Source organism: Vombatus ursinus, unplaced genomic scaffold, assembly GCF_900497805.2.
Source record: "Vombatus ursinus unplaced genomic scaffold, bare-nosed wombat genome assembly UNPS02013200.1, whole genome shotgun sequence".
NCBI lineage: Eukaryota > Metazoa > Chordata > Mammalia > Diprotodontia > Vombatidae > Vombatus > Vombatus ursinus.
The window spans coordinates 1-12748 of NW_020952978.1; the positions used below are offsets into that span (position 1 = coordinate 1).

Here is a 12748-nt window from a genome sequence, read left to right on the forward strand (position 1 = left end):
GCAGGGGTCAGAGGCTGCATCCCCTAGACCTGGGTGGGTCTGGGAGGACAGGGGTCAGAGGCTGCATCCCCTAGACCTGGGTGGGTCTGGGAGGCCTTTGCATTGATGCTATGTCCTCCAGACTCAGGTGGAAGCGGGAGGTGGGGAGCTGTGAATCAGGGGCTGTGTCCCAGTCCCAGACTGGGTTGTGTCAGGAGCTATGTCCCACAGATCGGGTGGAGTCAGAGCTCTTGCACACTTACAACAATGTGGACCCTTTTGATGTGCTGATCCTGTGTGTTCGAGTGGCCGTGCTCACAGCTGTCACCCTCACTGTCCCCATTGTCCTTTTTCCGGTGAGTTGGACCCAGTCCCTCAGGGAGAGCTCAGGGTTCGTAGATCATAAGGTCATAACTCATAGAATCATAGATTCAGAGCTGGAAAGGACTTTAGAGGTCACCTGGTCTAACCAGTTCATTTTACAGCTGAGGAGACTGAGGCTCAGAAAGGTTGTAATTTGCTCAAAGATACAAAGTGGCAGAGCCAGGATTTGGGCTCAGGTCCTCTGACTCCAAATCAAGTTCCCTTTGATTTCATCCCTTTAATGGAGTTGAGGGAAGAGACAGGGATGGTGAAAAAACACCCAAGGTTCTCAGGTGAGGAATCCGGTATGAAGGCTACAAAAACCAGCCCTGGGAAACTGAGCTCACTCTATGGGTTCTTCCCCAGAGCCAATGTAATAGAGTAAAAAGAACACAAAACTTGGAGTCAAAAAACCTGGGTTCAAATCCTGGTCTCCTACCATGCAACTTCAAACAAGTGTCTGAGCCTCAGTTTCCCCTTCTATAAAATGGAAATAAAAACACTCAAACCACCTAGTTTCACAGGATTGCTTTGTAAACATGTAAAAGTCAGAGAAAAGGTGTGTTTCCCTTTTCACTTCATCCCACTGAGCCCTGCTAATAAGTAAAATGGGAAGGAACAATGCTTGCCTGACCTTTCTTGGGGGATTGTGACATCTCTGAAGGGAAGCACTTTGTCAACCTTGCTTCACTCCAGAATTGGGAACTGCAGGGGAGTGGAGTTCCGGGCCCCTCCCCCCACCCTACCCCGCCCTCGGGAGGGACAGCCTGTGCACCTAGGGATTACGGTTGCTTGCTCTCTCCCATCTCCCACCCCCAGGTGCGGAGGGCCATCCAGCAGATGCTGTTCCAGGACAAAGAGTTCAGCTGGCTTCGGCACACGCTCATTGCTGTCAGCCTGCTGACCTGCATCAACCTATTAGTCATTTTTGCCCCCAACATCCTGGGCATCTTCGGGATCATTGGTGAGAATCCTAGCCAGGGCCAGCCAGCTGAGCAGAGGAAGCAGGGCCCCACCAACCTTTGGTGCGCTCTTGGGACCTACCCCTATGAACACATTTCTTCTCAGTCCGAGGGGCCGCTTACTTAATGGACCGCCATGTTAGGGCCCATTAGCACATAGCACATTGTCTCATTTGATAAGCAACTCATTATTTTCGTGTTGACTCTTTTTCATCCTAAGACTAACTGTTGGCCTTTTTTAAATCCTCTTTGAGGTTCTTAGACCCAAATAGGGCAGATTAATTTTTTAAAAAAAGTTAAAACACTCAGCTGATAACCAAAGCATCAGCACAATCAAAATTAAAGGGGTGTGTTGGTAAAAGGATTAAATTTTAGAGTCAGAGAACTTGGGTTAGAAAACAGTCCCTGCAAGTCACTCCCTCTCTTGGTAGCTAGGTTTCCCCATCTTTAAAAATGAGGAGTTTCTACTAAATGATTGTCTCCAGCCCTGGGAACATCAGCCAGAAGACAGCGCCTGCTCCCTTTACTGGCCCGCTGAGATTCTAATCCCTCCCTTATCTCTTCTCCTAGGCGCCACCTCTGCACCCTGCCTGATCTTCATCTTTCCAGCAATCTTCTACATCCGAATTGTGCCCAAGGACAAAGAGCCACTGAAGTCCACTCCCAAAATATTGGTACATAACAGTCACGCCCAGCTCCCCTGGCAGGAGCCTCCAGGGATAGTGTGGTCCTGAATCAAGCAAGGGAGGAAAGGGATTGCACCTATGGAAGTACCTTGGGCCTGGGCCCTCAGGCAGAGAGCCCAGCCTGTGCAGCCATGCCTGGGGTTCTAAGCTCAGAGGGGACAGGGCCTCCTCTAGGTTTTCTCCCCCAGTGACCCCTTCCTTTTTCTACCTACAGGCCATATGCTTTGCAGGGTTAGGTGTTCTCTTGATGGTCATGAGCCTGAGCTTTATCATCATTGACTGGATCTCTGGGAACAACAAGAGTGGTGGCAACCACTAGAACCCAGCCTGGCCTGGGGTCACCCGTCACTCACCCACCTGTGCCATTGCCTGCCAGGACTGCTAAGCTGCCTGGGCCCTCGGCTGGTGAGGGGGAGGAAGGGAGGACGTTTTTTCACTCAATGTGTGTTTTTGTCTTTAATTATTATTATCCCTGTTGAGGATCTTTTTTTTTTTAAAAAAAAAGGGGGGGGGGGGGGACCAGGCCTTGCAGGGGGTAGAACTGGAAAGGCTAGTACATTGGGTTCCCTCCCTAAGGGGCATGGAGGCCTCAGAGGCCGGGCCTTGGGCATCCTTCATCTTCCCTCCTGGGGTCTAGGGAGGGCTGATGCCTCTTAGGATTTCCCCTGATTGTCTCCACCACTGACTGCTCCCCTGGGGAGGTGGGGCTCAGCAGGGGACAACCCCTGTGCTCTGAAAGGATCCAGTGACTCTTCAGTAAAAATGGGCCAAATTCTCCTCATGCTCCTGAGTCCCTGGGTCCCCAGGCCTCCTCTCTTGTCTGCTGGATAAAGGCATCTTCCACTCTGTCACCACGTCCCCCTTTCCACGTAGGGTCTAGAAACCAATTTGCAGGGAATGGGAGGAAGGGGATTAGTGTCCAGAGACTTTTCCTGGCCCTATTTGCTTCTCATCACTGGGGCTGAAGAGAATCTTATTTGTAAGATCCTAAGGTTCAGCCCTTGGTAGACAGAGCTAGGAAAAGGTTAGTTACCTCCAGCCAACATCTCATGCAGACAATTGGGAGAAAAATGTATTCCCATCACCTCTGGAAAGAGGCTGACTCAGAGATCACTTGAGCTGTCCTAGTGTCCCCCAATGTCACCATTGGTAAGGGAGTTCTATGGGATGGGGAAGATTTACTGCGCCCAGACAGGAAAGGGAGAATCAAGGAATGGGAGGCTCCCTTTATACAGGCAAGGGCAGGCCCTGCCTCTAGGGGCTACCCCTTACACTGACCCTGACCTTCCCCTCCCCCAAGAAGGCTCCTCTGTGGTCTTCCTGGGGGCAGAGGGCTTCACCCACCACAGCTATCCCCTTAGCCTTGAAGGGGGTGGGGTCTGGAGACCCCAGCAAGACCTTCCTCTGGCTCCCCCTTCCCCACTTTCATGTATACTATTTCTCCCTCCCCGGTCAATGCTGATCTCCGCTGGTAGCAGGAGGTCTGTGTGGCAGGAATCTCCCCCACGGTAGGAAAGTTGTGGTCTCTGCTATACCTCAACCCAGGCTAGGTAAACTATGACCATGGCTGGCTCCAGAGGCTCAAACTCCCATCCTCATTTGGCTCTTCTGGGTCTGCGTGATTGGAATAGAACAGGCCCCTGGCAGACACCCCTATGCCAGTCACTCTGCTGTTTGTCTTGCCAATATCCCAGTTTTGACTGGTTGGCACCTTATGATTGGGGGTAGGCGGAAAGTCGAAATACTGAGCTGAGGGTCTGTAACTAGATTGGCTGTGGTCAATCATGGAGGAGGGGTTAGCTCAGGTACCTGGGGGTAACATGTGAGACAAAGCCTTTTTGAGAAATGCCATCCAAGGACATCCTTCGGTCTATATTCTGGGATGTGTCTGGGCTGCCTGGTATCCAAGTAATATACGTGCCTGACTGTATTACTTAGTGGTTTGTCCAGGTTGGGCCACACAGCCCCGGGATGAGCAGAGAGAACAAACAGCTGTCAGTATTGAGAGGGTCCTCGTGCCCAGGTGCAGGAGGCCCCAGCAGGGGGAAACAGGGAGAGTTTTGAATTCTCAAAGCCATCCCCCTGACACACACACCTCCCATTCTGGGTCTATTCCATCTCGGGAATGAGAATACCCTGCTTAGTCTTAAGCCAGGAGGTGGGAAGATGAGAGAGTGTTCGGTGCCAACCTCTTCCAAAGGCATCGGAAGCAGCATGGAGAGAGGAATAGCCTTCAGGGTGGGAGCTGGCAGCCTTCAGCCGGAAGCCCCCTGCCCTCCCACCTCCCCAGTGGCTGAGGGAGGGGAGTGAGGAGTGGGCTGAGGAGACGTGAGGTGCATTTCCCTGGAGTTCAGGGCTAGCCTTGTGAGCCAAGCTCTGGCTTCTGAGAAACTCAGGCCATGGAGAAGCCTCCCCGTCAGGGAGGTGGGGAATGGGGGGGAGTGGGAGGGAGCTCCCCCAGGAAATCCTGAGACTCAGCAAGTTTGGCTCCCTGCTGAGCGGGCCATGAGAGGGACCAGTGCCCTCTCTCACAGGTTGCATTTCCAACCCTCTATCCAAGTGAGCTCCAAACTTGGAAACACTGAAATCCAGCCCCCACTGACACACCACAGACCTTCTTAAGAACAATAAAAGTCGGTGAAAACTGAGGTTAAGTGAGATTGCTCTGTGATCCCTGGGCTGACACCCACTCCGAGGATGGAGGACAAAGCCAGGCATAGCAGGAAACTGGCAGAAGGCTACAGGAGGGGGGAATGTCACTTCCAGCCTGCTTGGTGTCAAGGCCTTGTTCTTCAAAGAGGCAAGCAGCTCAGCTGCTGATTGGTGCAGGGTGGGAGGGGGTGTGCAGGGCCCTCAGAGCCAGGCCCTGTGTATCTGTCAGTCTATGGATATGGACACAGGGGCCAGGAGCCTCAGAGATACTCATGTTCAGGTCTTAAGCACGCATCCAAGAAGCAGGCTTCTGTGGGTAATTTAATTTCTGGGTCCCCCTGACTCCCTGCTCTCAGCCTCCAGCTCCCCTGCCTGGCCTGGCCCTGAGCCACCCTCTCCCAGGGGCAGAGATGGCCCCAGGAGTTGGCACCAGTCTCTAATTAGAGCCCAGGCCCTGGGCGCCACAAAGGGACCTTGGGGCACCTGTCAGTTAGTTAAGGGGCCAGAGGAAAAGGCAACAGGAAAAATCCAGTTTGAGCCTTGTTGGGCAGCTGCCAGCTGGGGAAATCCCAAAAGAAAGGCCTTCTCAGGGCCCTGATGGTGGCTTCGCCCCAAGGAAGCTCTGGCAGGAAGGGCACAGGACCATCTTTATGGGAGGGCCTTCCCTGGGGGGCCCGAGGCTGGCAGGCACTATTCTCAGCTGTCTAAATCCATCAGGTAACTCCATCCCTTCACAGATGACCCCAACCCCTCTTAGGCCCCAGGGCCCTGTTTGGAAAGGATTTTAGTGCAAAGATGGAATGGGACAATGGAGAATCAAGAAAACCTGGATTCAAAAGTCCCTCTGATGCTGTGTAATCACAGGCAGGTCACAACTTCTCTGGACCTCGGTTTCTTCAGGTTTCAAATGAGATGATATTCACTTTGAGAACTTCGAAACTGGATGTAAATAGAAAAGGGGGAGGAATAAACAGCATAGCGTTTTCTCTCTCTCTCTCTCCAGCTTGAGAAAGGTGTCAGGGGAATAGAGCAAAGGCACAGTTTAACTCCAGGTCAGAGTAGCTCCATGGAATTCCCTGGCATTGCTGTTACCAATATATCCTGACTCTTACCACCTCATGAATACTGGGCAGCAACATCTCTGGTCCTCAGATCTGACCTTGAGCAAGTCAGCATTTTGTGACCTTGGACAAGTCTCCTCCCTTTTCTGAGCCTCAGTTTCCTCAACTGTAAATTTAAAGGAGAGGCCTAGATAATCTGGAGTAATCATGAGGGGGCACACCTCAGATGGTAAGGCATCTGGAGACGTTGTCATGCTCTTCAGTCTGGAGAAGAGATTTGTGACGGAAGGGAAGGGTGGAAGACAGGCACAAAACTTTGTGCAGCAGAAACACTAATGAGGCTTAAACTTCTCAGTGCCAGCAATCAAACTTTATTAATCGAATGCATGCAAACATCAGTTTATATTAGCTATTAGACAACACAAACATCAGCCCCACCAGGAACAAATCTCTAATCTGATTTCCCGGGGTTCCCAGTAAGTAGGTCTCATACTGGTACTCAGTGACAAGATTCCTTCTCTGTTCGGTCAGAGGTTGGTGCCTCCTTAGAGGAAGATGTCTGACAAGTCTCAGTCCGTCAATCAGCCCTGTCCAAAAGCAAACATTGAGGATGCTTGAGTCTCAAGGGTCGGGGTAGGGCAAGAACCAATCTCCGTTGACATCCATGACCAGACTGAAGGCTCAGGGTCTGGGGAGTGAGAGGGGGGTGAGGTGGTTCTTATATTCTAGCTATGGGTGTCAGCTGGTTACATTCTAGTTCTGATTGGCATTTGGCGACCTAATTTGTTCACCAATTAATTTGATTGATGCCTGATGACATAAACTAATGATGGGTTTGTTTACCGAATTTTCCCATTGGTGGTCTGTCCTATCTGGGGGTCCCATATGTTTACTAGTTGATTGTGAACACTTACATGTTGTTTACCAATCTGTACCACAGCTGTGCTTATCTTAATATTGAAAAACAAGTTATGAAAAACAAATAGCAAAACAAAATGGTGGCCTAATACAAAATGGAGTCAGTTATTTGAAAGCAACAAACTTATCCTCACTTAAAAGGACAGGAAAGCCTAATCTCTATCTGCAAGCAGCTGAAAAGCTGTCACACCAGAAAAAGGATTACGTTGATTCTATTTGGCCCCAGACAGAACTTCTGACAAAGGGTTGGAGTTACAGAGTGGCAGATTCAGGTTTTAGATTCGATATAAATAAGGGAAAACTTCTTAACGATAAGAATTGTCCATACAGCAACTGATAGACAAGGTATAGAGGTAATTGACACAAATAATGTAAAGTCACAAAACATTCTCTGAGAGATAAGTGATTGAAAAGATGTGAAAAAACCAGCTAGAACAACATAATGGATAGAGCGCCAGACTTGATATCAGGAAGACCTGGGCCCCAATCCTGTAACATTTCCTCAAACTGTGACCCTGGGCAAGCAACTGAAACTCTGACTTAGTTTCCTCAGTTGTAAAATGAGGGGGTGGGACTAAATAGCTTCCACCAACCCCTCTCCCTTTAAATCTGTGATCCTATGGACAATTTTCAAAGGAAACATTACAACTATTAATTGCTATATGAAGCAATGCTGCAAATCACTAAGGAGAGAAATACAAATTAAAAACAAGCTTGTGATTTCAGCTCACACCCATTGGGTTAACAAAAGACTGAAATATTCAGTGTTGTTGGAAAAAAGGCACATTGATATATTTTTCATAGAGCTGTAAATTGGTCTAACCATTCTGGAAAACAACTCAGAGCTATTTTGGGAAAGGTACTAAATCATTCTTACCTTTTGAATAATGATTTTACTGTCAGGCATTATACCTCAGGGAGTTCAGAGATAAAAAGACTATATCTAGCTATACATACACACATATATATACACACACAAACATATACATACAATCACACACATATGTATATATTTTTATATGTACTTATGTATGTACACACATATTTATACATAGATATATACATATATAAATCCATTTATATATATATAAATATATATGTATAGATATAGATATAGATATAGATATAGATATAGATATAGATATAGATATAGATATAGATATAGATATATCTCTGTCTCAAACTATGCATGGAAGAATTTTTGTGGTAGCAAAAAAAAAACCAGAAGCAAAATGGATGCCTATTGATTGGGGAATGACTGGACAAATTATATTATATTAATGTTATGGAATATGAGCAGCTATATGGAACAGTGAATAGAGCACCGGACCTGGAGGCAGGAAGACTCATCTTCCTGAGTTCAAATCTGGCCTCAGACACTTACTGGCTGCGTGACCCTGAGCAAGTCACTTAACCCTGTTTGCTTTAGTTTCCTCATCTGTAAAATAAGGTGGAAAAGGATATGACAAACCACTCCAGTATTCCTGCTAAGAAAACCCTAAAAGGGTTCACAATGAGTCGGACCCAACTGAAACAACTCAACGACAACATTATGGAATATTCTTGATTCATAAGAAATGGTGAATAAAAGGGATTCAAAGAAGCATAGGAAGACCTACCTGCCTGCCTACATGAACTGATGCAGGGTAAAGTGAAGAGAACCAAGAGATGACTATACACCAAGTCTATAACTATGTAAATGAAAACAACACAGAAAAGCAGCCAAATTCAGATTGATTGTAACGAACAGTCAGTCCCTGAGAACAAATGATGAAACATGGTTGATTTTGGTAGAGAAGGGAGAGAATACAGATGCAGAATGTTGAACTCATTGGTAGCCACAGTTGTTGTTGTGTTTATTGGTGTCACTTAATTACCTGTCTTTGTTATTAGGAAGGCTTCAATGTGGCTGCAATTCATTTTTTTTTTTTTTTTTGGTGAGGCCATCAGGGTTAAGTGACTTGTCCAGGGTCACACAGCTAGTAAGTGTCAAGTGTCTGAGGTCAGATTTGAACTCAGGTCCTCCTGACTCCAAGGCTGTTAGGAAATAACTGTGGTTTTGTTTTTATGTTTTAAGGTAAGGAAAGGACTATCTCACAGGTAGTGGGTTCTCTGTCACTGGAGGTCTTCAAGCAGGGGCCAGACAATCCCTTGTCAATGTTACAGAGAGTATTCCTGTTCCTAAAGAGATAGGGTGTATTAAATGGCTTCTGAGGTCTCTTCCAGTATTCAGTGTTCTATGTTCAAAGGGTACTTTCAGCTCAGACATTCTATGATTCAAGTATTTGACAGCCATGCCAGAAGCCAGGCCTTTTGGGAAGCAGGTGCCATAGATACTATATATTTTATATAAATATATATGTATACATCACATAAAAATATATTACTATATATTATTATATGCATATATGTTTATATATCACATAAATATAAAACTATATATTATTATATAAATATATATTTATATGTCACATAAATACATATTTATATGTCACATAAAAATATATAACCATACATATTATATATTATTATATAAATGCCCCTCAATTTAGAGAGAGGGAAACAGGTCACCCATAACAAATGCCCAACAATGAACCCTTGGATAAGACAGGGGCTAAATGAGGCCTTTCTCCAGCTCACAAAGCAGGGCTTGGCTTACAGTATCTTGTTTTTCTGCCAGTACCTCTAAATTCTGGAAGCTTACATTCTTTAAAGGAAATCCAACCTGTATCCAGACAAGTACATATGGGATAATCTGAGGAAGAGGGAGAGTACTTGCCGAACAAAGAACACCTCATTTATCTTGATCTCACTGCATAATTTGACCCTGTTGAACACTTCCTTCCCTGAAATCAAGACTCTCTCCTTGTTTTCCTCCTACCTCTCTGACCACTCCTTGGTGTCTTTTGCTATATCACCGTGTCTCATCCCCCAGTGGTGAATGTCTCCCCAAGGCTCCGTGCTGAGCTCTCTTCTTTTCTTTCTCTATGCCCTCTATTGGGGAATTCATCAGCTCCCATGATCTCCATGCAGATGACTCCCAGACTTACCTATTCAATTCAATCCAATAAGCAGTTAAGTGCTTGGTGGTTGTGAAGCCCTGGAGGGTGACACAACATGTACAGAAATACACAAGTAAAAAATTACATGCACAAAGTGATATAAGGTAATTGCGTAGCCCCATCTTTGCATCACTAACGGCCCATTGGACATCTTCAATCAGATATCTCATAGGCATCTCCAACTCAACACTTCCAGAACAGAACTCATTATCTTCTCTGGCACAGTGGATAGAGAATTGGCCTAGAAGTCAGGAAGACCTGAATTCAAGTCCCACATCTAACAAATACTGACTGTATGACCTCGGGCAAGTCAGAGCTCTATAAGTTGTAGAGAAGGTGCCAATCTTCTTTGGTAGAAGGAATTTCTTCATCTGAGAGTTTGCTATACCAATGGTGTCAAACTCAAATAGAAAGGATCCCTGATGGCCTCATATTGATTTAGAAAACAATCAATTAGGGGCAGCTAGATGATGCAGTAGATAGTGCACTGGCCCTGGAGTCAGGAGGACCAGAGTTCAAATCCAGCCTCAGACACTTGACACTTACTAGCTGTGTGACCCTGGGCAAGTCACTTAACCCCACTGCCTAGCGAAAAAAAAAAGAAAGAAAGAAAGAAAAAAAATCAATTATCATTATCTATGTTGTATTATCTTTTATTTATGTTGTTGGATATTTGCAGATTATATTTTAATATGATTTGGGCAGTCTCAAGAGTTTTGCCTGAGGCTTGTAGCCCACTGGCATTTGACACCTTCACTCTATACCCGTGAAATCAGAGATCCAGTACCTACCCCTATCCTCACTGCCTAGGACTGTAACTTGAAAACTACAGATGCTTAATAAATGCTTAGAATATAGAGTCATATATCTGGAATGGGAGAGACTTCAGAGGTCATGCCCACCAACCTCCTCATTTTATAGACGAGGAAACTGAAGCCTAGAATGACTTTTCCACAGTCATACAAGTCATAAGCTTCTGGGTTGGCCTGGATTCTAGCTAGTCAAATAAGCCATGATGGTGGCATAGGAAGAAGCAGTACACCCAAGCTCCCCCTCATAAACACTCCACAAATGTCTAGAAAACACATTGGACTGAGTCTTAATCAGGAAATCCAAGAAAAAAAATAAGGTGAGTCCTTTTTTTTTTCAGAATAGGCCAACAAAGGGAGACTGAAAGGTCTGCAAATATGGGGGATAGGGTCATCCAGAAGGGTGCTTTGGGAGCTGAACAAGGGCCCTAGAGCAAATCAGCTTGCCTGATCTGACTCAAAGGGGCATAGCACTGAGAAGAGAGTAGGAACAGGCATTGACTGGCAACTCTGTTGCTTCTAGACCAGAGCTGGATTCCAGATCTGAGGAGGGGATTGTGCTAAGATTGGTGGCTGTGGGCAAGAACAGATCCTGGTCTAATGCTGTGTTCTAGTCAAGTAAAGCAGGAACAGAAGTGAGGAACAACTGTGTGCCTCTGACCCCAGGAATGAAGCAAGGTCTCAGATCCAGCCCTTAGCTCAGTCTGAAGCCTTAAACAGAAAACCAAGGCAGGAAGCTCAGACCAAAGGGGGAACCTGCATTTATATCTCTCTGAACCTTCCAGCTAGCAACAGTCTACTGGAGCCCCAACCAGGGATAAGCCCACAATTATGTTGCTCAAATGTAAATGCAGTCAGAAGCTTGCAAAACTCAGCCCAGGAAAGCAACAATCAGACTTCCCTGAGTAAGACTGCTTTAGGTGCAATGAAAGTTTTAAGGGCCCTAGAATGAACTATCTTTGAGATTCTTGAAAAAATATAACACTAAATACCCAAAGAAACCTGCAGCAGGACTCAAAAGAATACAAAACAGAGCCAAGTATAGAAGTGTACAGTGCTTGGCCCTAACAAAAGTCTGAAATTGGAAAGTAAAACTGGAAAAATAAGTTAACAAAATAAGAATCCCACCATAAAGAACTATTGTGGCAACAGAGATGTTTAAGACGAAAACCCCAGAAAAAAGGATGACCCCAAATATCTTCAAGCAAAGCCTCAAAGAAAAACACAAATTGGGGACAAGTTCAACTAAAATTTCTGGAAGAAATGAAGCAAAAGCTTTTTTGAAAGAGAGATAAAATGACTTTGCAAATGAAATGAGAGCACTAGAGGGGGGAAAAAAAAACCAGGAAAAATGAGAGATGTAGAAGAAAGACTTGGGAAAAGAATTAGAACTTAGTAAGCTTTTTCTTCTTAGAAGAGATATAAAACCTTCCCCAACTTTGAAATTTAAAATGGACCAAATAGAAGTTAATGACTTCATGAGACTATAAGAAGCATTGCAGTTGATGTTCTTTTTCGAAGAAGACCATTGACATTATGGGGTGGTGTAGGACTTACCGTGAATTGGATTTTAGTGAGGCAGAGTTGCACAAAGTCATCAGCCTTACTTTCTCTTCCTAAGTCATTGAAATCCAGTGGCAAGACAAAAACCAGGATGACTGGCGATGGCTTAGGACACAGTGGATAAACTTGGTGTCTTTGATGTCTGATCGAGCTCTAAGTACTCCATAGCCACCTTCAAGGCTGTTAGAACAAATTGTTCTCATCTGCCCATTCCACCAGGGGAAGTCTTCACTTGCTTGGGGTAAACATCCCTCTACCTCACCAACAGAGTCATTTACCCTCAACCTGGTTTAGCCTATTTGTGGAGACAGTTTTACTGGCATATGGCCACTGTGCATGCTGCAGCTTCTTGGAGCCACAGGTGAGAGCTGGGTGAAAGGTGAACACCAAAAGTGGATGAGCAGCCCAGAAAAAGGGCTTAGCAAGCCCTCACACCAGAAGTACTAGTCTTCCCCGAACATCCCATATACCCCATAAAAATTATTAAAACAAAGCCAAAAGACCAGGGAAAAAAAGAAGACAATGTAAGGTATCTTACATCAAAGACAACTGACATGGAAAACAGATCAAGAAGAGAAAATTTAAGACTCAGTGGACTATATGAAAGCCATGACCAAAAAAAAAAAAAGAGAGAGAGAACCTGGATGTCCTATTTCAAGAAACCTTGACAGAAAACTGTTAAGATCTCTCAGA

General features: G+C 45.6%; 1 protein-coding gene across 1 annotated transcript; it reads left to right on the forward strand.

Annotated features, from left to right (window-relative positions):
- The first annotated feature begins 51 nt into the window (after positions 1–51).
- On the forward strand, positions 52–4639 carry LOC114040466 (sodium-coupled neutral amino acid transporter 3-like). The gene is made up of 4 exons (XM_027858581.1): positions 52–335; positions 1162–1306; positions 1875–1978; positions 2205–4639. Exons 1-4 carry the CDS (start codon positions 111–113, stop codon positions 2307–2309), a joined length of 579 nt encoding a protein of 192 aa, XP_027714382.1. The 5' UTR covers positions 52–110; the 3' UTR covers positions 2310–4639.
- The last annotated feature ends 8109 nt before the right edge of the window (positions 4640–12748 follow it).